General features: G+C 43.2%; 5 protein-coding genes and 1 long non-coding RNA gene across 9 annotated transcripts; 2 read left to right on the forward strand and 4 right to left on the reverse strand.

Moving 5' to 3' along the window:
* Positions 1–29: 29 nt before the first annotated feature.
* On the forward strand, positions 30–7,477 carry tmem181 (transmembrane protein 181). Of its 2 annotated transcripts, none has more exons than XM_084700055.1 (17): positions 30–264; positions 1,673–1,776; positions 2,202–2,269; positions 2,560–2,650; positions 2,943–3,064; positions 3,230–3,346; positions 3,798–3,878; positions 3,980–4,079; positions 4,366–4,496; positions 4,593–4,684; positions 4,775–4,832; positions 4,963–5,065; positions 5,230–5,281; positions 5,384–5,466; positions 5,609–5,698; positions 5,787–5,853; positions 5,958–7,477. In XM_084700055.1, the coding sequence occupies exons 1-17, from the start codon at positions 134–136 to the stop codon at positions 6,040–6,042; spliced, it is 1,575 nt and encodes a 524-aa protein (XP_084556181.1). In that variant the 5' UTR covers positions 30–133; the 3' UTR covers positions 6,043–7,477. The 2 variants fall into 2 exon arrangements, with proteins under 2 accessions (XP_084556181.1, XP_084556182.1); XM_084700056.1 differs by lacking the exon at positions 30–264 and adding an exon at positions 998–1,111.
* An 80-nt stretch (positions 7,478–7,557) lies between these two features.
* On the reverse strand, positions 7,558–8,875 carry dynlt1b (dynein light chain Tctex-type 1b). The gene is made up of 5 exons (XM_084699642.1): positions 8,724–8,875; positions 8,487–8,528; positions 8,149–8,272; positions 7,959–8,036; positions 7,558–7,846 (listed from the first exon to the last, which is right to left on the reverse strand). The coding sequence occupies exons 1-5, from the start codon at positions 8,748–8,750 to the stop codon at positions 7,776–7,778; spliced, it is 342 nt and encodes a 113-aa protein (XP_084555768.1). The 5' UTR covers positions 8,751–8,875; the 3' UTR covers positions 7,558–7,775.
* Positions 8,876–8,936: 61 nt separating this feature from the next.
* On the reverse strand, positions 8,937–10,221 carry gtf2h5 (general transcription factor IIH, polypeptide 5). Its single transcript, XM_084699643.1, has 3 exons — positions 10,069–10,221; positions 9,719–9,799; positions 8,937–9,576 (listed from the first exon to the last, which is right to left on the reverse strand). The coding sequence occupies exons 2-3, from the start codon at positions 9,751–9,753 to the stop codon at positions 9,396–9,398; spliced, it is 216 nt and encodes a 71-aa protein (XP_084555769.1). The 5' UTR covers positions 9,754–9,799; positions 10,069–10,221; the 3' UTR covers positions 8,937–9,395.
* Positions 10,222–10,510: 289 nt separating this feature from the next.
* serac1 (serine active site containing 1) lies at positions 10,511–17,262 on the reverse strand. Of its 3 annotated transcripts, none has more exons than XM_084699639.1 (18): positions 16,870–17,262; positions 16,452–16,549; positions 16,223–16,259; positions 15,966–16,108; positions 15,279–15,368; positions 14,794–14,829; positions 14,485–14,616; positions 14,108–14,229; positions 13,820–13,948; positions 13,554–13,667; positions 13,298–13,460; positions 12,970–13,120; positions 12,721–12,856; positions 12,487–12,587; positions 12,217–12,314; positions 11,821–12,003; positions 11,450–11,593; positions 10,511–11,281 (listed from the first exon to the last, which is right to left on the reverse strand). In XM_084699639.1, exons 1-18 carry the CDS (start codon positions 16,872–16,874, stop codon positions 11,148–11,150), a joined length of 2,016 nt encoding a protein of 671 aa, XP_084555765.1. In that variant the 5' UTR covers positions 16,875–17,262; the 3' UTR covers positions 10,511–11,147. The 3 variants fall into 3 exon arrangements, 2 of the variants coding, with proteins under 2 accessions (XP_084555765.1, XP_084555766.1); XR_014758438.1 differs by having other exon boundaries at positions 11,146–11,281; positions 11,876–12,003; XM_084699640.1 differs by lacking the exon at positions 14,794–14,829.
* LOC146286959 (uncharacterized) lies at positions 16,517–23,097 on the forward strand. Its single transcript, XR_014758439.1, has 2 exons — positions 16,517–16,703; positions 22,202–23,097. It is a non-coding gene; the product is annotated as an uncharacterized LOC146286959 (long non-coding RNA).
* myct1a (myc target 1a) lies at positions 17,393–19,892 on the reverse strand. The gene is made up of 2 exons (XM_084699641.1): positions 19,459–19,892; positions 17,393–18,423 (listed from the first exon to the last, which is right to left on the reverse strand). Exons 1-2 carry the CDS (start codon positions 19,511–19,513, stop codon positions 17,879–17,881), a joined length of 600 nt encoding a protein of 199 aa, XP_084555767.1. The 5' UTR covers positions 19,514–19,892; the 3' UTR covers positions 17,393–17,878.
* Positions 23,098–24,837: the final 1,740 nt, after the last annotated feature.

A 24,837-nucleotide genomic window follows, 5' to 3' on the forward strand; every position in this document is an offset into this window, starting at 1 on the left:
ACCTGCACAAACAAAAAAGCTTTGACTGCACTTTCAATTAAACTAGAGAACACAAAAGAAATACACCGGTGTTGTTTTCTAAAGGGTGCGGATTATTTCCCATCGCCATTTTCAGGCATCAGACACCGGCAGTATGGACACCGACTACTCGGGTTTAGAAAACCCTCTCTATAGCGAGCTGAAATATTTCTGTAAAAAGATACAAGAAGCCTACAACGAATTAAAAGAAGACTTGACACCTTATCGAGACGATCGATTTTACAGGTTTGGCTGTTACCCTAACATGAGACCAATTTTATTGTATGTTATTCACGATGTAATAAACAACCATTTTGATGTATTAAAAACCATTCATTGATTATGTAATCTGCGTGTTTAATCTAACACGCGACCAACACATTTACAAAAATATAGGCTACATCTGCAATTGTATACATAAATTAATATGGTCTACATTGTAGACACGTAGGCGTGCATAGGCCTGCATTATACATAACATCCAAACACACAAACAATAAGCCATCATAAACACTCAACATGGTTGTATGCAACGTCGATCCACGTACCTCCGAAGTGTTATGCATTGTAACTGTACATGTTTAATTTAGTCATTTTGGGGGATGGGGGGGGGGGGGGGGGTACAAGCCACATTGGGGGTACAAGCCACAGCTAGCATAGGTTTTGGTTGTTAGTGTGAGTTTCCACGACCAATAGTAAATGCCTTATTGATTAAGGCCTACAGAGGGCAACAAGTGTGATGAGGCGAACCCTCTAAAACTGCATAGGTTCGTGCTATAAAAAGCAGCCTGTCCATTTGACCTTGTTAGTTATGCGACATTGTATACAATTTTATATACGTATTACATTTTTTACATTATTGTTTTTTATTTATTAAGACAATACTACCCTAACTAAGATATACAATCATGCGGGAGGAACTGCCACCCACAGTGCCCCTTTCCCCTACGAAACCACGTGACTTTGCTTCCTACCCACACGATGACGTAGCATTCCAGTTGTCGCAGAGTCTGATGTATACGGATGTGGATTCTTTCTGTACATTTGTTATTTTATCTAGCTTTCAAGGGTGATAAAACAACGACATGGATTTGTAAGTCATTTCAAGTCTGTCTTCATCAACGATATGTTACTTTTATTCTGATATGTCCGGTTATGTGCCGAATAGTTGGGATTCCCTGCCTGCTGCTTGCTTGTGTGTCTGTTCCATGTTCAGTCTGCACCGCTGGCTGGTCTGCAACTGTTGGTACAGTAGCGATACAAGGTTTAGGTCTCCAACCAGCTACCTTTCCAGGGCTGCTGTTAACTCAATAGTCAACCACAGGATTGGTTACCTGTCTGTTTTTTTAGCGTCAGCTCGTGGTTTTACAGTTTTCTTCGATTGCTTGTCCAGTGCACACAGGCCAAGCAGGCCACACCTGGCTGAAATACAAAGTGCAAAGAGTTTAGCCTCCAGCAGTTGAAATTAGATTTTTTCTTTTAGCTAGCTAATGGTCTCCCAATACCCAAGTAAAACATGTTAAACAGTGTTTGTGTTTGTGTGTGTGAGAGAGAGAGAGAGAGAGAGAGAGAGAGAGAAGGGGGGGGGGGTGAGAGTATGTGAAGGAAAGATAGAGGTGCAATTCTGACATTGTGCCAATCAACTTTGTGACAGGTTGGCCCCTATGCGGCTCTACACCCTCTCCAAAAGACATTTTGTCCTTGTGTTCGTGGTCTTCTTGGTCTGCTTTAGCCTCACAGTCTTCATCGGTATTGAAGGTATGGAAATAAATATCTCTTTGAGCGAATTTAGGCTTAATTTATTGCTTTGTTGACAAGAAACAGACTGAATTTTGTAATCCTATTGACTATTTAGGCTGTAAAACTGAGCAAAACTTGAGTAGTTATGTAAACTTAATCTGGCCAATATAATCAAAACCTGCTGACAGACAACTTCCAGACTGATAAAGTTTGCAGAAATATTGCTACATTCCTCAAGGTAATAACGTCGCACATCAGAAAGCCCCTTATGGGTAACATTATACTTTAGTTTGAGGGGATATCTTTTTACAATGCACCTTAACAGCCTCAGTAAAGGGACAGAAGTGCCCTTCTGAGGAAATAATACTAGTTTTGGAGCTTGCTGAGTACACAGGGATCATTCTTTGTGTGTCATAGTTGAATCATTCTTCTTTCAATTTTAGGCCCAAGCATAATTGCAGAGACCAAATGCAATGGTGAAGAACTGCTTGTCAAAAACCATTCAATAAAGGTAAGGAAAACCACGGGTTAGAAGGAACATAGAAAGGGAATAATGAACCTTTGTTTGTTGTACTCCAGTAATGGATTTCACAGTTGCGGCCACTTAAGCACAAAATGCATGAGTTTGAATCTAATTTTAGCATCAGTTATTTGCCCTATCCAAAAATAACTTTCCAGTCTCTTCATCATTTCTGTGCCCAGAAAAACAGGATACATGCCTTTTGATGTGGCTGCATGCATCTCACTCTCCTGTTCACAGAGCTAAGCTTGCATGATAAGATGTATAATTGTCGTTTTCAGACTGGCCCCTTTCACCTGAAGTCTCCTCCCCTCACCACCTACAACCAGCAGCTATGGCTCACCTGCCTGATGCAGGTGGAACACAGCAATGGTGAGACCTGAGGAAAAAAATCCTTTAGCTCGAGCTTGGAGTTAAGACCCTTTTTTTGGGCCAACAGATGAAATGGAGGAAAGGAAGTTTCACAGGGCAGGGTGGTATATAGCTTAGTGGAAGAGTCACTGGTTCAAATCCCCCCCTTGTACATTGCTTTGGCTAAAAGGATCTGCTGACTGAACACATTATAATTGTATTCATCGACTAGGAGCCAAGCAAAATATTCCTTTTTGAGTGTAATGAGGAGCTGTGTGACACCGTGTCCTGTGTGTGCTTGCTCCTGGGTCAGTGGTGGACTTCCAGCAGCACTTTGAGATCAATGTGGAGCTGAAGGGAGTGATGCAGGACGCCAGTGTGATGCACATCAGTAACAACGTGCATCAGAAACCACGCACGTTGCACTGCGGAGCTGTACGTGTCAAACCCAATGAGCAATCCATTCATCACTCTGGCAGTCGTCAATCAAACTTTGACCCACACGGCACTGGGCTGATATTTTCTTTGTTTATTAGTTGAGCCATTAATATGAGTATTTCCAATCGTCTTTTGCTTTTTGCCCTGCATGTGCTCTTGCAGAAGTGTGATGAGATCATTGTGGTACACCTGGGCTACCTGAACTACACCCAGTACCAGATTAACGTGAGCTTCAAAGGCCTAGAGAATGTTACCTACGACGTCAAAGTCAACTTTATGGTGAGCTGCTGCAGCCCAGCAAACACTGGACCTGTCTCTCTCTCGCTCTCCCCTCGCTCTCTCTCGCTCTCCCCTCGCTCTCTCTCGCTCTCCCCTCGCTCTCTCTCGCTCTCCCCTCGCTCTCTCTCGCTCTGCCCTCGCTCTCTCTCGCTCTCCCCTCGCTCTCTCTCGCTCTCCCCTCGCCCTCTCTCACTCTCCCCTCGCTCTCTCTTGCTCTCCCCTTGCTCTCTCTCGCTCTCCCCTCGCTCTTTCTCGCTCTCCCTTGCTCCCATCGTTCTGTCTATCGCTGTTTCATCTGAGAAAAGTCTTTGAAGTTGGACCTGATGAGTGACAGTGATCTGTTCCCCCCACTCTTTCTCTCTCTCTCTCTCTCTCTCTCTCTCTCTCTCTCTCTCTCTCTCTCTCTCTGTCTCTGTCTCTCTGTCTCTCTGTCTCTGTCTCTCTCCCACAGTGGAAGATGTATAATCCCTTGTTCTCGCAAGTGGAAATCTGGTTCCGCTTCGTCTTTGTGGTTTTGACCTTCATGGTGACGGTAAGACATGTCTGTGTGGGGGTGTGCGTGCACATGACTCCACGCACCTGTGAGTGGACCTCCTATGAATGTGTGCACTGACGTGTCGTTGTGTGTTCCAGTGCATGTTTGCCCACTCACTAAGGAAGTTCTCCATGAGGGACTGGGGCATTGAGCAGAAGTGGATGTCCATCCTGCTGCCTCTCCTTCTGCTGTACAATGGTGTGAGCCCATTCTCTGTCTTTATCCAGGTTCTCTCAGTTGTCACACTATGCAAGTTATGTAGTCAGTATTTATGTAGTCAACAGTGTACTGTTGTCGATTGACATAAAGCCTTTGTTTCCTTTGTATTTTGACTGGATGCTAGTTTTCATTCTGTCTGCTGTGTGTATTGTACTACTAAATCATATTCAATGTACTTTGTAACAGTAACTGCCTGATACCTAGCACAACCTCCCAAGTCTTTGGGTTAATCCCTGTGTTCTGACTGTGGATTTTTTGGTTTCAGATCCATTTTTCCCTCTGTCGTTCCTGGTGAACAGCTGGTTCCCAGGAACCCTGGACGCGTTCTTCCAGGCCCTCTTCCTGTGTGCCTTGTTACTGTTCTGGCTCTGTGTCTACCATGGCATCAGGGTTCAGGTGGGTCCAGCCTCCAACCTAAAGCCTGTCCATGTTTGTGGTTGGTTCATTAACCCCTTTCTGAAATCTTGGGTTCATCGAATGTATTTTGTTTAGGGTGAGAGGAAATGTTTGACGTTCTACTTGCCCAAGCTGGTCGTCGTAGGCCTCCTGTGGCTTTCTGCAGTGACACTGGGCATTTGGCAGACGTAAGTCTGGACTCTGCCAATGTCTCTGTTGAATTTACCACCTCTCTGTGTTCATCAGTGTGGTAAAATGCAATGTTGTTGTACTTGCAGAGTCAATGAACTCCAGGACCCAACCTACCAGTACAAAGTTGACATATCAAACTTCCAGGTAAAATAAACTCTTCATTGGATTTATTTAATAGCACATCCAGTTGGCAAGTTATGTGATGTTTTTTTTTTTGTTACTTTCTTCACATGGGTTGTTTTCTCTTCATTAAAGCTCTACGTTTTCCTTGCAGGGTATGAAGATCTTCTTCCTGATTGTGGTGACGCTGTATATCCTCTACCTGATCTTCCTCATTGTGCGAGCATGCTCTGAGCTCAAGAACATGCCCTACACAGGTAGGCTACTGTTGACATGGGTTTTACAGAACCACCATCCCTTTTCACGTCACTCACTTTCACTACGGGCTACCTGTTTATTCCTGCTGCTGTAAGTTCTTAGTGAAGTTTTTAGAAGACACTACTTTTCTTAAAATGTATTTTCTTCATTTTTTTGGTACTAGATCTGCGCTTGAAGTTTCTGACTGCCCTGACATTTGTGGTCCTTGTGATAAGGTATGTGTTTGTATAAAGTCTCTATCCATCAGTCTGCAAGTTTGTTTTATTTGTCTTCTATGACCTTGTCTCAGCATGCATTAACCCTTTCTGTTCCCCTAGTATGGTCATATTGTACCTCCGGTTTGGTTCCAAGGCTCTACAAGATAACTTTGTTGCAGAGTTGTCCACCCACTACCAGAACTATATCCTTTACTTAGACGTGTCTTACCCGTTATGAGTGTTGTGTTCAGTAAAACAGTTTAAAACCTCAACCGTATTATAATACAGTACAGCCACTTTCATCTTATATTATATTTTCATACATTTCCTTAACTCCAGACATACCAGCTGAATTTTTATCATTCTACGGCCTGCTCAACTTTTATTTATACACATTAGCTTTTGTGTACTCACCTTCTAAAAATGCCCTTTATGGTAAGTCAGTTGAGGAGAAAATATACGTGTACGCATTGTCATTTCTCCCAGAAATGTATGGCATTATGACTAGTTATCTGTTCCCCAGATTCCCAATTGAAGGACAATCCCGCTTTCTCTATGCTGAATGACTCTGATGATGAAGTCATATATGGGTGAGTGATCTCGTTTGTACAACATCCTTGACTAACCCTTCAGTGTTCATCTACTGTGTGCCACTTTGTCACTCTGTTCATAATTGTTTTTATTTTTTATGAAGGAGCGACTACGAGGAAATGCCTTTACAAAATGGCCGTGCCATCAAAGCAACCGCCAAGTACCAGGATGAGAGCGACACTGACTGATGTGATCTCTGATTGGAGCATCACTTGCTCTCCTGTCATGTTTGAGGTGCCAGGTGGAGTATTTAAAAACCACCCGAGTTCAATAAGGAGTGTTTGCATAGGTTATGCAAATAGTGATATACTGTAAGTGTACATAACTATATTTTTAAATAGAAAACTGAAAAGTTTTTTGAATGTAATTTCACTGAAAGGAAAAGTTTGCAGGTGTGGCCGAACAATGTTTTTGTAGCATTTCATAGTTCCAAACTTTCGGTGGAATTTAAAAGGAAACTACATTTAGCCACATCAAAACTACCTTTTTTCCTGACTTGTATTTCCTTATTTCTAATTGATATAGATGAACAGTGGTAAAGGGAACAGTGCCAATAATGATAATAGGATTTTTTATTTATAAAGAAAATCAAAGGTAATCAATGTTCGTTTTGACATTGTGTCAAACCACTATCATATCTTTCTGTGCTTTGTCTTTGTGTTGTTTTGCCAGTTATAAGGGGAGTATTTCTACAAATCTAGATTGCCACTGTTATGACTCATGCACATATCTTGATCCACATATTTAATGTGTTCAGTAGTTAATTGTAGAGTATTTGGTTTATACCCCCTGAGGATGTCCAGTGTGACCCATGTTACTATAGTAACATTGTACCTTAAGTGGAGTTGGTATGGCTACATTTATGTCCTCTCCGTTGCCAACCTTTACATCCTTTACATACCTGTAGCAGCTTTATGATTGCACTCCATGTGTGGGAATGTACTCTACCTGTGCCCCAGTGATGGCTTTTGATATTGTTTTTGCTTTCATTGTTGTCATCGGCTTTCGTTTTCCTGAAACAGGAATCGAATGACTTTGGACATCATTCCAATGAACTGTCTCATGAATGCTTCACTGTTTGTGCTTATTTGTATGAAACCGTTGGCCTGCAAATGTACTTCATGCCAATTCTTCAAACAAGTCATTCTGCCTTTTTATTAAGGGGGACCATGTTCTTTCTTCATTTTAAAATCTGAACTGTATTATCTATACTCCACTCACACTAACCCACCTATTACATTGACTCATTGTTTTTCATATAAAATGGTACTACATTTCAAAATGAAGTACATGCATTTGTCATCGGTAAAAGGTGTAAAAGGCATTGGTCATTTGAAGTGTGAAGCAAAATGTTTGAGGATGAAAAGAAAAAGGCGGACACGTTGATCGAACGCATTCTGATAGATTGTGCCTTGTTCTCACTCAATAGGTCTAGCAAGTTGTGTAAATATTTTTGATGTGAATGTTTGTGACTGAGATTCTTTCAATAATATAAACCTTGGAGGAGCTTGATTTGAGTTTACCAGAAATCTTCGATTGGCATAGCAAGAGTTGTCTGCACTGTAAATACCACATGTAAATAAAGCACTATTCTGTATCCAGTAAAGTATTCATTAAAACAAACTCAGAATGTGTTTGTAGTTTTATACTAAACATATCTAGGTGTGGTGTGCATATAATTGATTAACAAGTCAAAAGACAAATTGTTGGAAACAGAAAATAATTTAATCAAACTGTAGCAAATCTTAACATGACCATTTGGCCCGGAGAAAAATTAGAACAGCACAACACAGTGCAAACACTTAGGTATAAAAAAAGATTTTTGGGAACAGTTTGGTCAAATTGCCAGCAATCAGGTTTGATTCACAGACAAGTTAATTCATGAAAGAACACTAGTGTTTGGTCTGTGCAGGTAAGGAGTTCAGATTGCCAGGCCAAAAACACTGACGATGCAGTACATGGTCTTGTTCTCCCACCTGACCGTACAGCTACCTGAAAGCACAGAAGACAACCAGGATGAGTTCCATCTTGAACACCATATGGTTTGAGACCTGTTGTGTAGGTATCAGGATTATGTGTGAGAGAGACAGTGCAAGACTCTCACCATCAGTAGTGTTGTCCCAGAAGCATGAGCTGGCTGTCTGCAGACCTGCCCCATTCTTCTGCATGATGATACATGTCACTGTTGAGACAAATTAGTAAATGCATTTATATTGACTGAAGAAGTTGATATGTCATGTTGACTTGCAGATGAACGCAGTAGTGTAGGTAAGTCTTTCCACATGACCACATACCAATATATTTGAAAGGCTTGCCCAGCTTGCTGAGTTGGCTCAGGCACTGTTCCACTACATTGGTGGTCCACTGGTTCACTCGGCTATGCTGATAGGCATTTCCACCAATAGCTCCTTCAACTGACTACATACAGATTCACACCGAGTTATGTCCCCTCCCGTGACGACTAGGAAGCTGGCTAGCAACTCGTATCATTATTGATGTCCTTAGCAACGGGAAGGGTTTAACTTGATAGGTTATGTTTATCACAGAAGACTTGCAAAATAATGAAAGCAATCGGTCTAAATAAATTAATCATATTGGGACAAAAACTGTAACTTTCTCGACATCTTATTACCTCTTTGATAATAGTGCTCACTTCGTCGACGACAAAGGCAGTCTGGTTCAGAAACAAAAGATGATTTAGCTAGAGCTAGTTAGCTAGCCTACAGACCGAGCGTCAGCAAAATAGCAAGATTGTAGTTAGCCAGATTACTAGAGCTATAGCTCCCAGTATATTATATTCAGAATATGTGTGCATGCAATTCGCTATTCATCCAGCCACATTATCGAAACAGATGTTATGTCCACTTACCTCCTCTCCAGTTTGAAACTCATCCATGATAACTGGCTAGCCAGCTGCTCTTGGCAGTTCCCGTTACGTTACGCAGTCAATCAACGTTGCTATGCCAGATTAGTAGAGCCAAGGCTGGGGGGCGCACGAGGAAGATGCGTGCTTGAAAATTGAGAGGGCATTTGCATTTAATTAGATTTATTGAAGTATAAAAGGTCCAAACCAGTCGGAAACTACAATCATATCAAAAGTTTATTCCATGTTTTTGAAAAGCCATAGAGTTATGTATTAAAGTCAGCACTTACAACACACCAAGAGATCACCGAATACTGGGTCATCTTCACTCTACTGATGAGTACATTTCACAACCATCAAAGCGATTTGTTTTATGCAACAACAAAAAATACATCCACACTGGATCAATTATATGAACAACCTTACAACAGAGTCGTAAATCCCAACAAAAACTCTCCTACCACCACATATACATGTGCTGACAGCAATGCAAATATGTAATGCATTTAAAGGATAAAGCTGTTCAATGTTTTTATATCTAAAGGGTGTTTCTTAACCCAAATAGTGAATTTACTGCAAATAATGTAATCAATTCACAAGATCCGTCCAGTCAGTATAGACAGACTGCCAAAGGTACATTGTCCTTAGTTCTAGACGAGCACAGTGTTCTGCTTTCCTTTACTTCTGGGTGACGGGGAAAGAGTTCTGGTCCATAAGCTCTCCCACCCTCTCCTGGAGGATATGGACCACCTCAGCCAAGATAAACACGTGCGTGTCGTCCAGGTCCTGGATGATGAATTTCTTTCCCAAGGCTGACGTTTCATCTAGGTACAGCAGAAACTGCTTCATGGCCGGGTCACTATTGGGGTGTGGGGGATGATTAATACCGCTATGCAAAACAACAAAGTCTATAGTTTCCTCTCTCTTTTGGATAAAAGCGTCTGCTAAATGCATAAATGTAAATAGTCTACAGTGTATAAATTATAATACTTTAGGTTTACCATTCAACAAGGACACCCTTGAGTACGTTGACCATTTTATCAGGCAGACAGGACTTCGGTAGCAATCAAAATGGGATCCAGCTAAAAGGACAACAACAAATATACAATTGTTCCTTCAGAAAATATAGATGTAAAGTTGCTGATTGTCTAACCAGAAACAAGTCAAACGGAGTGGCTAAGCTACAGGAACTGCAGTCAATTCTAGAATTTGTGAGTTGCTAATTGTGTTCAAATGTAGTTAGCACTAGCAAGCTAATGAATGCCACACCACACGCATGGTTATTCGTATGAACAACGTACAGCTGCTGCTACTTATATGCAATTATTTATAAACTTGTCTCCAGTTTTACCTGTGTAGCTGATTGTTGACGTATAGTGCTTCTCACTAACGTTGCCTCGAAGAATTCTGGGATGTATGGGGTCTCATGAGGGACAAAACACCGACACATTTTAAAGGGCCCATGTTTAACTATGGGTATATTTTCAGCCATGTGATGGTATAAGAAAATATGTTTTCTCTATGTATTTTACGGAATGTTTTGATGTATTGGGATAAAGACAATGTAAAGTGACAGGAAATGTAGGGGTGCAAGAGGAGGTCATGCAGGTGAGGCCTCAGCCTACGTGGTACGCACTCTTAACAGGTGAGCCACTATCGTTGTATGAGAACATTCATGAAACAATGATTATAATATAATATTGCACAGCCCGTTTATTTGACAAGGATATTGATGGTAATGCTATGCACAAAATGTTTCTTGTTAACAGAGAAAACCAATGGAGCTGATAAGCAAGTGTCCGATTTTTTTTATTTTTATCAACCTGACATAATACTTTAGTTGCTGAGGTAAGGCTTGAGAGGACATACATCATGGCACTTAACAAGGTTATTCTTATATCTATCATACATATAAGATAAATTAAAAATAGACAAATTAAATTCATACTTTGCAATTCACGTATTGTCTGGCATGGCAATTCAGTGCGGTCTATACTTAGAACAGCATGTGCAGAGGGTATGAAGTATTAAAATCACTACATGATTAAGATAAAAGACCAAAATGGAACAATTCGATTTTTTTTCATCCACTCAATTACTACTTGTAAACATGGTCAAGATGATGTTTAAAAACAATCTCCTAAAACATGATCTTAGTGGTTCATGTATTCTATTTCTAAGGATGACTTTTGATGGAAAACATTTGGAGCACCTTGGATTTATCCAACATAAACCCAGCCATTTCTCAAGTCACCACATATACACCAAAAATATTTCCTATGAACACCATGATCAAAATGTTTCTACTATTAGTCAAAAAGAGAGGCAGTTAGGTTTTCTTAAGATTGGCAGGTAGGTTGGGCAGGGGTGGTGCCATACCCTAACATACCCCCACTTCTTATTCAAGTGTCTGGACCCCATCAGTGTTCATCAGCTGACGTAGCCCTGCAACGCATCCTGGATGAACTGGAGGCTGCGCTTGTAGAGGAAAGAGTCTTTCTTCTCAGGCTTGCAGATGTTGAGGTGATCCATATCCACCTGGATGAGGTCCCCGATCCCCAGGTCTGGAAGAAGAGGAAGGCACAGGATTAGAAGAAGGGTCAAAGGTCTCATGGGTCAGATTACATACACAGGTAAGATTAAAATGGTTAAAACTACAACAGTGATCTGTGGTTCATTGCCTTGGTCCCCTCACTCGATTGCACATATTTATTGCAGAAATGAGACCGTACCTGCTGACTGTGGGGGTACCACCTGTATCTTGATCATGGGTCCAATAGTGGTGGGCAGAGTTTCGGCAAAGCTCAGCACCTTGATGTCCCTGTCCTTGGCTATGTCCAGGAAGTTCTCATTGAGGTCACGCAATGCCGGGGAGTCTGGAACAGAAGAGGGGGACAAATAAGGGAGTGAGGTGAGGAGCTTGTATGTCAAAGAACAACATCTAGCTACAATGCCAATTCTAACTGATCGACGGATATAGAACAGAGGGGCTTTCACTGCAGATCCTATTCAAAGTTGATGGTCCAGGGGGTAACAGTATACATTCAATATGTCTTTAAACCCCATCACGTTTCTGTCATGTCTGTCTAAGCCTAAAACAAACCTCTGCAGAGCTCTTTGACCTCTACAGAGGGGAAGAGGAGGTATCGGACGTTGACCGAGTACTCAGCCATGAAGGTTCCGTGGTGAGGAACACTGTAGAACATGATGCCCTTGGTGTTCTTCATCAGGTCTTGGAGGTCCGGGTCGTTGGCGGCGTCCAGTAGCATCTTCTTTACCAGCAGCCCTAGTGGGAAAATCAGTCAATGGGCTTGTGTGTGCTGTTACTGGTTGCCTAACAAGATGAACGGTGTCATAACATTTCAAAAGTAGATGGGAACATCCTTAAAATCCATAAACAATATTATTGTTTATGATGCTAAAGTACAAATATATTCCAAAATCTAAGATATTTTTTCTTTTGAACAGCAGAATCATGTGATAACCCAGTGTGCTGTACCTCCCATGCTGTGCGCCACCCAGACCACAGGCCTGTCTCCTACCCCAGCCGACTTGAGCTTCTTAAGCAGCTCTCTGCTCCTATAGGCCAGAGACTTCCTGAAGAAACACACAAACAAACGGAGCATGGAGTCGAATGATCAGAAACAGTCTGCAATAAGTGATATATAAAAACCCATACAGTAGAAAATACTGAAACTAGAGACACAAACATCTCCGAAGTCTTCCAATCCAAAATATAATGTACATATACAAACATATAGACAGACACCTTTGGTTTTCAGCAGGACACTTGGACCTCCAGTCGCTCAAGTGAGAGTCGTACTCTACCGACAGGACCCTCAGGTTAGGGCAGTCTTCAGCCAACCACGACTAAGGGGACAGACAAAAATGAGCCAATCACAAAGCAAAGAATGAGCATTAGAATGTGCACACTTCTAGATCATTGAAACTGATGTCATGTCTGTATATAATGACACAAGTCATTCCACGCAGCAGTGGTTACCTTGGGCCAGCACTCTGTGTAGTCCTCTATGACCGCCTTCTCCTCCTCAGTCACATCACAATCCTTCTGCCGCCATGTCTTGAAGGCCGCCCCCAGGAGCCCATGGACGAATAACACGTCCGCTTTGATTGGCTGGCTGAACACCAATCAACAGCAACAAATAGACTGATTACTATATCGTGTATACTGGATATCAAGATGAAAAACAAATTCCTATGTAGGATAACAGTGGTGAAGGCCACACTGTACCTGGTGCGACACTGTGGGTGGAGAACATAAACCCCATCCTGGTACCTCTCCTTCACTGAGTCTCTGTCGAGGTTTGCCAGGGCGCGGGCTGCATGGGAAGCCTGCATGATGTGTGTGGACTGCATCAGCTCTGCTAAGACAGGCACCCAACCTGCCAAACAACACCACCACACATGACAAAACTAACTTCACTCTGAACCTTTCCTGTATTTGTGGACGAAAGTCACGACACTGTACTATATTCCATACAATATTCGTGTTATTCAGACCTCGTAAACACAGAGGAATGGATCTGTTGGCCGGTCAGTGATCAGTGGCGTTCACCTACCCGACTGTATGATGGCCTGGTGGGCACTGTCGTTAAGCGCCAAGTTGCCAATGATGCGTACAATGTTTCTCTGGAGCTTCTGGGAGTCTTTGCGAAGCTGGTAGACCCTCTGGAGGAGTTGCAGACCCCCGTTGGCCACAATGTGGTCACAGTGACTCTGTACCTGGACGAGGGAGATGGGGATTGGGGCGAGTTATGAGACTAGAAATGGTAAACAGGTGATGAAACATGTTATAAAAACCAGTGAGGTCCTCACCTTGGAGTGTTGAACCAGAGCCTGTAGACAGAAGGACTCCACCTTCTCAGAGGGGACAGAAGTGAGGCTCTGAGCATAGGGGAGGCCGTTCCCCCCGAAACACCACAGACCACCCTGACACACACACACACACACACACAAGTTAGGGTATATCAGGTATATGGGCAAATGTGTGATAAGGGGTTAAAAGAGTTGATTCACCTCAGAGCGGGTGTGTGTGCGTGCGTAACTGCATGAGTGTGCGCGAGTGTGTGTGAGTGTCCTACCCTCTGTGTCGCCAGCGACTGACTGCTCTCCCGCAGGGCGAGCGAGGTGAAGTACTGGACACACGCGTCCACCTCCGACTGGGGCAGAGACGCCAGCAGCTGCCTGAGGCCATCCTCCACAGAAAACCCCTGAGCAGAGGGAGCAACCTCACATCAGCCAACCTCTGTGTGTGTGTGTTTGTGCGTGTGTGCGTGTGCGAGCATCTACTGTTCGCTGTCTGTGAAAACAAGTGAAGAGATACGTGGAACTTCAGAGATACAGTCATTGTGAAAGGAGGAGATACCTACATCCTGGACCTCGGGCAGAAGAGGTGGGGAGAGGAAGAAGCGCCGGTCCACCTGATGGGTGCGTGCCAGCCCCACCACCGTCCGCTGGTCTACCACCTGGGCCGCGGTCTGGAACTGGTAGTCTGCAACACACGGCTGGATCAGTGGGAGATGTCACCCTAAGATGCCTGACGTCGAGTTCACGAGTGCTCGTCACAACAGTAGGAGAACGAGCTACAGTATCTGGACACTGAGCTAACTGGGACATTTCAGATGGTGGCTGTAACCAACGTGACAGGAAAAGTGTTGGAGAAAGAAACTGAAAGAGTTGGAAGCAGGTGGTGGGATGGGGAGGTGAAAGGTCATGAGGCTGTGTGGTGGCTGTCAGCCTTCCTCACCATGCCAGTGGTGGTTGCCTGCCAGGTCCTGAACTGCCTGCAGTCTGACAGACCTGGTGTTGGACCGCGTCCTTTTCAACAGAACCCACAGTGCCACCTCATGGGGATCTGCATCCACACGACTCAGGTGTTCTACAATACACATAAACACAATATCAATATGATATATACATCAAGCCATAAGCTCAACACCATGGTGTCTATATCTAAATCACAAATAGTTACCAAACAAAAGAAAAACCTAGGATTCTAACAACTACTGCAGAAGGCTACCATTATACAATAAACCTAGATAAAGAGTTTGCCGACCTGGACCGTTCAGTTGGGCTGCTTTCAATTGGAAAACTGTGAAGTTTCAAAATATGACATTCCTTAAAGGCATATAGACTTTTTTTTACTTCTGTGTGATCTTTTCACAGTAGTCATACAATACAAATCACACTTCATGAAGTCTAACAAATGCATAAAAGATAGGGGTAGTTTGTCCAACAGTTGAATTCAACAAAACACACTCACACACACAGAGACACACACACACATACACGGAGACAAAGGGACAGGTGCATCCCGAGGCTCACCAACAAAACAACAGAAGTCTGTCTAAGAGCATCTCCAATAACACAGCTGGACTTCAGTTCCTCTTTGCGACATTGAGCATATTTCTGTTTCCATCACTGACTTCTGCTTTCCAGTAATCTCAGAATAAGAAGCCTGACTGTTTGTGGTAAGTTAAAATATAGTTACAGCTGTTAAGTATCGGACATCAGCAGGGATTTTTATGTTATTTTTCTTACCATCGAGTGGTCGAAGAAGAATCCTTGAGGAGAGTTCCAGAAATGTACGAACTGCTTTGTGAAGTTCTCTCCTGGCTTTGTTTGTGATCCCTGAAACAATACAAATCTATAGCAAATGTTCTCAACTGAATTATGCTATCAGTTTACACTGAGGACTATAGTTGGAAATACTCTTAAGCTAACACGCTTAATTCAAAATCTTGTAATTTAAATATTTATAAAATTTTCACTTTACATAATGTAAGCATGCATAATTGAATAATTTAATTTGACTTGATTTGGCAGGAGGCAATTTCTTTTTTCTTTCATAAACAAGTCAGCCTTGACCAGTGGAAGTGAGATCAGTGAACAGACAGGATGAATGACACAGAGAGAGAATGAGACACAGAGACAGACAGACAGAGAGAGAAACAGAGAGAGAGAGAGAGAGAGAAGGAAAGGAGTGATTGTTAAGATGGACACCTGGTCTGGATGTGGCTGGATGTGAAACTTTATTGATTTCAATAATAATTTACTGAAACGTATTTGTTGTTGTATCGTGGCAGGCGTAACACAGAGCAGTTGGCACAAACAATAAAGTAATGTAGGCCTACAGTACGTTATGTTACTGTATACATGCATGCTATCTGAGATACCACCATACGACCTGTCATAAAGCTTAAGGTGAATGACACAGTCCTCTAGTACCTGTGCTTATCTTGTCCTGCTCCTTCGTAGGCGTGGGGCGCAGGTATATGTAGGACTTCCGTTTCTCCTGCAGAATAGCCTGCGTATCAATGGTCACAGCTCTGTTCAGGGTCACCACCTCATATGTGATGAACACAAAGCCCCTGGTGGGTGAAAGACAGACATTAACAGATCAGAAAAGCTTTTAAGGAGGTATTATTTTATTTATTAAAAATATATATATCGAAAAAAAACATTGTCAAGTCAATTTGCCATACCCCAACACAACAGCACCGGTGACTTTAGCAATTTTCCCTAAATGTAAAAAAGAATAAGTCCATTAATGAAGATATTGATACTAATAATGTATGCCGTCTTTAGTGAGAAAGGTGACCACACGCAACACCAGTGTCTTTTGGTAATAACTTTTGTCTGTCTATACTAGCTACAATGCCTAACCATAAGGATACATTACTAGACATGGGTCACAGTTCCAATGCAACCTACTTATGTCCCTCCAGGGCAAGACTTTCTTCATACTGGGGCCAGTGGTGCTCAGTCGCCGACAGCGGATCATTCGAAGCGCAGCCACAGACATCTTCCACCTGCATATGAAACAAGGACAAACCCTTGTACTAGATAGCTAGCAGTATAAAAATTCACCAGTTAAAGGTGTCGTGCCAAAAACGGACTTCCGTCATGTTTAATACTGTTTTTATCTGGATCAAACAAGCTAAGTATTCTTACTGACAACCACAAGTACGTGATTGCTATCTTGTTATGTGTGGTGTGGGCACTGACTGTGCTACTGTAATGTTATGAAAGCTACGCTAACTTACTAGCTAGCTTAGTTTGTCATGCATTATCTTGATATCTTGACACTTGATGTTGTACATAAAGTTGTGAACGTTTTATACATCATTACCTCATTTGGTGACTGGCTAAATTACAGCGATTTGGGGGCCTAGATGACTCCCTCCAATTAGACCTCCGACTGTCAGCGGCGTCCTTAAAAACATGGCAAACTAATGCAATGGTCTCACGAAACACGTCACGTACCGTAAACAACAGAAAGCGCAGCAAAGATTACCGTAACAGTTCGAAGTATTTTTAATAGTAGCTTTAATGGTCAAATATTTGTTCAGCATTTAAAGGAGTGTGTTTGCGAAGTCCTATCTTTGTTTCAGTTTTCAACAGTGTTGTATGTAATCTGTAGTCAAAATACTGTAATGGATACTGTTTTCCAGTGATGGTCAGTAACTTGACACCAAGGAACCTGACCTTTCATTTCAGGCCAGTGAAATAATTCCCTCCTGAGGAAACAGTGACAGGGTTTCCTGTACGGGGGAGACCTGAGAGCTGACACCATATCTAAATCAAATATGGACACATTTATGTTCCAGTTTATTAACTTACCTTCGTATTCTTTGATGAACTACCAGTATATCAACAATTTCAGAAATTTATTTTGATAACTTATAATCATATCGTCGAGTCAATTCCATCCAAAATATACACACACAAAAAAACCTTCATAATCACATTCCCATGGTATTTAGTAAATTGCCTGGTATGCAATTCTTGTCATATTTTTGATTTCCTTGGTTATTGCAAACCGTGTTTGTTTCATGAAGAGCTGGTCAATGTCTTGGTTAGCTCTCAAATTGGAAATCATCCAGGTACATACTCCTGAATTTGTGATGGAAATCAATGTGAGACTACCAAATGACACACACATACACTGAATTTATCACACACACCTCATCTTCACAAACCATTGACCTCTCCACTTCTTACCGGCACAACACACAAACACACATACATTTTGCATAGACACACAGAGCACCAAGGCTTCTCATTATTTCTACAAATGTCCATAAACTCCACAGGCCTTGTCAACAGTCAACAGCCCCACAGTGACATCCACACCACCCTTAGGTGCAGGTCTCCTGGTAGGCCCTTATGATGCTCTCATAGGCTGGAGGTGGGGTCTGTGTGGCATGGAACCCTCTCAGACTACTAGTGCTCCAGAAAGACACTGGCCTGGGAGGGGTGGCAGCCTGGGCTGCGATTTGAGCGGACCCAGTTGAGGTGGTCAGAGTCGGGGTCCGAGGCAGCGTGGTCTGGCTCCCTTCCTCTGCCTCGCGGGCAATCTGGCTGCACTGGAGCAGTGGATGGAAGGTGGAGGCCCTGAAGCTGGGCTTGCGGCCCAGAGGGTCAGCCTGGTCCGGGGAGGAGGCCTGGCGGTGGAAACTGAAGGCGGCGCTGACCAGACTGTTGTTGCTGCGCCGGTCGTAGCTGCTGTTGCGGTTGAAGCCAGGGCGGGCGCGGGGGGAGACGCGGGACGGGCGAGGGGGCCGGCGGGTAATGCTGACAGAGCCGGCTTTGCGTCGAGACATCCAGGTCAGGACCACGTAGACTAGTGCCCCCAAGAGGAGACCCACAGCCATGGACACACAGAAGGCTATGATCAGGGAAACTGAGAGGGAGATCGAAGGAGAGTAACAGAGAGAGAGACAGAAAACAGCAGAGAAAGTGGAAGGAAAAGGAAAACTGACAATGAGTTTTAGCAGACTTTAGAGACCTTAAAACTGAGAGGGTACTGAACAATCAGTCTATTCCTATGATGTAGTATCTTGTCTGTAGATCTAGGAATGGTTTCTCTTGACAAGTAATGTAGCACATGTCATTCTTTTCAGTTCAACAGCCAAAATATGAAGGTTTAGATATTTGTACATTTCAGAAAGTAATGTGACCGTCACTGACAACTGGGCATGGGTATTCACATTCACAAGTACAGGGAAATGCTTCATAACCAAAAGCAATCGTGTCCATCTTAAAGCCCCCTAGTAATAGCTATCCTTGACTGTTAAATCGTCGAGCCTTCTCTGCCAACAGTCTTGCAAGATGGCACCTCCAGACAAAATAATCAGTGCTTCCTCTGTGGTGTTTATCAGCGCAGGCCTCCAGAGAATGCTGACTGATGGCATCTCCTTCCCACAAAATAGGGATCAACATACTCTGTAGTCTGTAGTTGAGAGCAACGGCTGCCACATGTGTTCAGGAGGAGAGAGAGAATGAAGGACCAGGGGTTCAACTAAATGGAATGAAGCTAGCCCAAAAAAAACATTTCCTTTAGCTACAGTTCATTTTCATAAAGTGTAAAGCAAATTGCCTCCAGCTTTTTTTTTGTCTCCTCTTTGTTGGGGAAAGGGATATAGCAGACATTAAGCAGGGATCATCTGGAAATGACATTTAGGAAGATGGAGGGGAAAAACACACAATAGTCAGGACAGTGCAATACTCTTGACTTTAGTGTCATAGTCTTGTGTGTCTACACTGGTCTATAAGGTGTGATGAAATACATGCAGTTGCATTGTTTTCAGTTTCAAAAATAATTTAATTTCATATATCTTATTACTGTGTATTACTTAATAAAGAGTTTCTAAGAGAATAGATGTGGCAACCAAGAACCTTCTTGGGGCATGAGTGGAAAGAGCAAGAGAGAACTCACCAACATCAAAGGGTTTAAGTATTTCCAGAAAGAGGTTTGTGTTGTTGTCAGCCATAACGCTCTCAGTGCTTTCAGAGAAGTAGAGGAGAGAATGTTACGCATCCACTCTCTCCTTGGACCTCTTTCTGTCTTTCCTCTCTTTTTTTGTCAATCCTTTTTCTCTTCTTTTCTCACTCACTCTCCCCGTCCTTCCTGCCTCTGTGTTCTGCACCCTCCTTTTCTCCTATTCTCGATCTGCCTCAGTCGCTAACTTTCTATGTCTGTCTCTATATCTGTCTGTCTGTCTGTCTGTCTCTCTCTCTCTCTCTCTCTCTCTCTCTCTCTCTCTCTCACACACTCACTCACACTATGTCTTTCCCCCTCTCTCTACAGCCCAGAGGCACACAGGATTCCCTCCAAGGCCAGCCTGGCGGCTTTCTTGTTTGTGGAAGCGGAAAAATTCACTGTCACATTTCCTGCTTTCCTGCGCAAAATTAGCTCTGAGGCCCTCTTATCTGCACTGGACAGAGTTCCTGCAGAAGTGGGTTGAAGAGGAGGGGGACCTGGTGCAATCACTTCCCCTCCCATCATTTCCTTGAAAGTTGATTAATGAGATACAATGTCACCCCCCCAACCTCCAACCTTCCCTGTCCTGTGCTTTCGTCATGGTACAATCCACTACCTTCTCATATTTCAAAATGTTTCCAGAAATTATAAACATGTAAAAAAAAAACGTTATTTTCTCCAATCCACCGCAGAAAAGACCACAGGCGACAGTATCCCTACACCACCAATTACACTTGTGGGTCTGAGCTAAATATGTCAGGCAACACCAGACCAGGCCAGAGCAGTGACACTCTTCAATACAGATGCTCAATAACACGCAGAAACCATAACAAACGATTGTTACTTAATACTGCAAAAACATCTCATGGAGAATTTGGGATATCAGAGCCCTCCTCTCCAGCTTCTTTGGGAGTAACCTCAGTCTTTCCACAGAGGGTGCCAGGATAATGGTGCCTTTATGGGCTGTCTGGACTGCTCTGGTCATAGAGGTCCAGTAAAAACACTTTGTTCTGATAAGACAGGGAAGCAACCACAACCAATATTTTGCTTTGTACACCTCTGGCTCCCTCCTCTCTCCCCTCTCAGACTCTTAGATCTGACAAGACTTGGCTAGTGACTATTATACCACTGTGACCAGGGCCTATGATAAGCCACAAGGAATTTCTATTGAACGCTGTTAACCCCTAACCAACCCCTTTAGATCTGCAATGTGGTTGGTTGATGAGGGAAAAGGAAGTTGAGGTATTTTCATATTGTGGCGTTTTAGGAGAGAGCAAATGGAGCAAATGGAGAAGCTCATGTACCTATACTGCAGCTGAGACTTCCTTTAATTGTTGCCCTGTCTTAAAGGCCGTAAAAAGGAAACAGCCGTTACACCCACATGGGCGGGTCATGTAGTGTGATTTGTTAACACATTGTGTGATTGGGAGTTCCAGCAAATCTTCTATAGAGAAGAATGTGTTGATGCTACAGCAGAAGTTCAAACCCACGCTAGCTGATTAATATTGTTCTGAAGGCTGTTTGGTCATTGTGATGGTTTGTTCAAGGGTGTGGGTGGCTGAGGCAGTAGGTTTATGGGATTTGATATCCCCGCCTAAATCAACAAAATGCTATACAATGGCAGGATTGTTGTGCCAAAGTGGGTTTTTATTAAGCCTATAATGGCTGAATCATTTATAATGAATAATATATGACATATCTAATTATAACTACAGGAATTTCTGTTTGTGTGTGTGTGTGTGTCTGTAGCTTTATAATCTCACAAACCGGGCATTGTATGAAGTTCCAATGTATTGCTCAGGATCCAATTGGTAACACACACACACACAAAGTGTGGTTGATTTGCCCATTTCACAGCCTCATAGGCCTGACACATACCCATCATGCTATCCTGCCCGGATGAAAATACAACTAATAACATGCTCTGGAGGGCAGATTTTAGATAGATGGAATGAGGGAGATGGGAGAAGTTTCCTATTTATTCTTTGACAATGTTTGACAATGAAGTTATGCTAAGTTTATGCTAAACCTCTAGCCTTCACAGAGCTGAGCTTTGATGGAAAGTTGTGGAACCATAGAGATGAAAGCAATGTAAAATTAGGTCATAAAGAAATACCTTTGTGAAATGCCTTCATAACCCCGGTCTCCACATTGTAGGCTGTCTTCTACTAAGGAACAGTAGGTGGAGTCGTTATCCACTGAAAAATCTGTTCACCTCTGCTAAAAGTCCTCCTCAAGAAATCTCAGTTAAAACAAATTCATATCCCTTTTATAGGACATGGACAAACTGGGATTTCTGTCTCGGCGTAACTGCTGTATACAGCAGTAGATGATACAAGCAGATGATGTTGAAAAATAGCCTAATTTATCCTACTAAGGTTTGGCTGGAAAACGTTTTTTTTTTCCATGCACAAATGAACCATTTGCACTAACGTTAGAGGCCACTTTCCATGTTATTTGTCAGTCTGTCTGTTGGTGTTAAGGGAAAGGGGTCGACAGACAGGTAGGGAACGAACAATTACTAATACGATTTCAGTAGGCTACTGTAAGTGCTGACAGCGCCTGAAGGAGATTACCTACGCGCTTTTGTAGAGCTAGGTGTGATCAGATAAGAGAGAGACAGAAGTGTGCTTTCATTGGGGCTACGAGGCTTAGGGAATCCCTTTCACATCCTGTTTTTTCGCACCTTCTCTTTCAGACATTTGCAGCATTACCACGCACCGCATCCTCCGCCGCACTCTGCCCGGTCCTGTGGGGCCGCGCCCGATAGAGGTCACCCCGAAATCCACGCTGCGTAAAAATGTCGGAGTCAGCATTGCTGCTGCTGCTGCTGCTGCTGTGTAGGCCGTTCTGAACTACACGACACTGCTCTGGTCTGGACTTGCAGCTCCAACTCCTGTGCCTGGGAACATAGCTAACTGCATTGGAATTGAAGAAAGACAAGGACATAACATCTTATTATCACAACACAAATTCCTCAAACCTTAGAAGCATAGAGTCAAAGTTAAAGACTTAGTATAGGCTAGCTTATACTATAGGTTATATGACTGCTTGGAACTGCCCTTTCTTTTTTCACCCCTGCCCCAAAGAAGATACCCTGCTAATATATCAATTATATCATTAACCTACATAGGCTATATCACCTAAACCAATCAAGTAAACCACAAATCACTCAAGTCTGTTTGAAGAATGAAGAAGTCTGGCTTTAAAAGCCCCACGCAGCGGAGAAGATGTGTTGGGCCCTAATGAGAAAGAAATCAGTTAGTCTCTCATTCTTTTCAGAGGAGCAGCATGCCACCAGACCACCGGTGTGCCCCCCTCTTTCAAGAGCCCTTCTGTGGAGATAAAAGGGTCCGTCTAATGGGATTACGGATCTCGATAAGTGACTAGAGCCAGCGGTGCAGGCTACTCGTCCCCTGCATCTTAAAGAGCATCGATCAGCCACAGAGAAAGCACCAGTAATGTGCAGTGGTGTTTCATTGGCATGTATGTGTATCGATTATTGGTCCGTTTTCACATCCTGAGATGTTGTTGTCGACTGTTGTCTAGAAAGAAAAAATAAAGAAAAAATAAAACGTATTTAAAAATGACAAAGCAAGCTGCAGTATGACCGACTCCCTCTCTCTCTCTCTCTCTCTCTCTCTCTCTCTCTCTCTCTCTCTCTCTCTCTCTCTCTCTCTCACTCTCTCTCCCACTCTCTTTCTATGTCTCTCTCTCTCTCTCTCTCTCTCTCTCTCTCTCTCAGAGATGTGCCGTGAGTATACACTAGGTGGCATCACACACAGAGCAGCAAGCTGTCTTCTCTGCATGAGAGAAAGAGAGAAAGTGAAGGGAGACCGATTGGGAGAGAGAGAGAGACAGGGGGAGAGAGGGAGACCGAGACACGCACACGTAGACTGGGAGGAGCTTGCGAGTGTGAGAGATTGCAGCCTGCTACTGCAACAGGGATGACTAGTTGAGGGGAATACAGCATTATGGACACAGCTCCCAGACTTTAACCCACACCTTGGAGACTATTCTACTGCACTCCAGCCTGATCCCAGATCAGAAGTCCCAGCCTCTGGTGTGGGGACAGCTTGAGGCAGCAGGACAACTTGGCTGACTTGAGAACAGCAGAACAGCATGGCATCACCCAGGCACTATGGGCGCTCTGCCAGGGACATAGCCAATGTGATGCAGAGGCTGCAAGGTAGGGGCTTTCTGCTTACTCATTCATTCTCCTGCTCTGTTTGCAGTGGTTTTAAAGGTGACCCACTGCTAAGGTTGAGGTATGACACAGCAAAAAGTGATCTGAACCTGAAAGGTATGTTTCCTTGTACTGTTCCTCTCATTGTCATATATGGGAGCTTCTATGTGTACATCAAATATGTTACATCGATTTCCTGGGCAGTACCAAAGCTATGTGCTGTCTGTGTCTGTGTGAATTCCTGGCATGAAAAGGTTTGTGATAACGGATGACTGCTTGTGTCCAAGGCAACATCATACTGTGTTCATGTAGGTATTTGGAGGTTGCAATCAATGATGTTGTGTCTGTACAGTGTGCATGTCATCTGCTCATTTGTGCTGAAGGTCAACTTTGAGCGAGTTTCAGGACATGATGGAGTGTGTGTTGTTACTGAAGTTATTGGAATGTTTTCTGGCAGTTCACTTTGAATGTCTGCATGTGTGTGTGTGCATCTGTATGTGTGTGTGTGTGTGTGTAGCTGAATGTACGTGCGTTGCTGCCATCCTGGCCCGAGTGTTTAGTGGCAGACAGTGGTTAAGATAATCCTCAGAGGAGCTGACGAAGACAAGCCTATTCTCTGCTCTCGTCTCTCCTCTCTGAAGGACTGCTTACTCTTCTTATTGCCACCATGTGGACACTGACATCCACAGGGAACACACGCAAAACCACTGCAAATCTCATCGAACGTCATACACAACTTTTCAAATGGGATCCGTGATAAATTGCTATAGTCTTGCTCTGCAATCATCATTACTCATCTGTCAGTGTATTCTTACTACAAATTGATGCTGGGCTAATCTCTATCAACACTGGCATCATTCTGCTAAGTTGTTTTTTATAGCTGATATTTGCTTTGTTGCTTAGAAACAACCTCAGCTGCAGAAGGATCCCTGGCACATAACACTCCCAGATCTCATTCTGATCTGATATCCAAGTAGTGGGGGAGTCAGGTGACAGAGGAGTACTGGAAGGGATCCAAGATGGCTGCATTCAGCATGGCTTCAGAGGTGGCAGGTTTTACTGTAGCAGAGCTGAGGCAGCATCCCTCAACACATGTCCCTCTCAAATCATTATTCAGAGTGGGTTTAGAGAAGTTGTATTCTTCTGAG

Source organism: Hypomesus nipponensis, chromosome 6 (assembly GCF_054491055.1).
Source record: "Hypomesus nipponensis isolate SF chromosome 6, ASM5449105v1, whole genome shotgun sequence".
In the NCBI taxonomy this organism is placed as follows: Eukaryota; Metazoa; Chordata; class Actinopteri; order Osmeriformes; family Osmeridae; genus Hypomesus; species Hypomesus nipponensis.

Excerpts from the sequence above, each read along its gene's own strand:
- myct1a (XM_084699641.1), bottom strand. The coding sequence starts at position 19,513 with ATGGCTGACAACAACACAAACCTCTTTCTGGAAATACTTAAACCCTTT. Across the intron at positions 18,424-19,458 it reads ACTTAAACCCTTTGATGTTG|TTTCCCTGATCATAGCCTTC; the intron begins GTGAGTTCTCTC and ends TCTCCCTCTCAG.
- gtf2h5 (XM_084699643.1), bottom strand. The coding sequence starts at position 9,753 with ATGGTCAACGTACTCAAGGGTGTCCTTGTTGAATG. Across the intron at positions 9,577-9,718 it reads AAGGGTGTCCTTGTTGAATG|TGACCCGGCCATGAAGCAGT; the intron begins GTAAACCTAAAG and ends ACACCCCAATAG.
- dynlt1b (XM_084699642.1), bottom strand. The coding sequence starts at position 8,750 with ATGGATGAGTTTCAAACTGGAGAGGAG. Across the intron at positions 8,273-8,486 it reads TGAGCACTATTATCAAAGAG|TCAGTTGAAGGAGCTATTGG; the intron begins GTAATAAGATGT and ends ATCTGTATGTAG. Across the intron at positions 7,847-7,958 it reads CTGGGACAACACTACTGATG|GTAGCTGTACGGTCAGGTGG; the intron begins GTGAGAGTCTTG and ends CTGTGCTTTCAG.
- tmem181 (XM_084700055.1), top strand. The coding sequence starts at position 134 with ATGGACACCGACTACTCGGGTTTAGAAAACCCTCTCTATAGCGAGCTG. Across the intron at positions 265-1,672 it reads CGAGACGATCGATTTTACAG|GTTGGCCCCTATGCGGCTCT; the intron begins GTTTGGCTGTTA and ends ACTTTGTGACAG. Across the intron at positions 3,879-3,979 it reads TTTTGACCTTCATGGTGACG|TGCATGTTTGCCCACTCACT; the intron begins GTAAGACATGTC and ends TGTGTGTTCCAG.
- serac1 (XM_084699639.1), bottom strand. Across the intron at positions 12,588-12,720 it reads ACACAGAGTGCTGGCCCAAG|TCGTGGTTGGCTGAAGACTG; the intron begins GTAACCACTGCT and ends CTGTCCCCTTAG. Across the intron at positions 12,004-12,216 it reads GGTGGCGCACAGCATGGGAG|GGCTGCTGGTAAAGAAGATG; the intron begins GTACAGCACACT and ends TTTTCCCACTAG.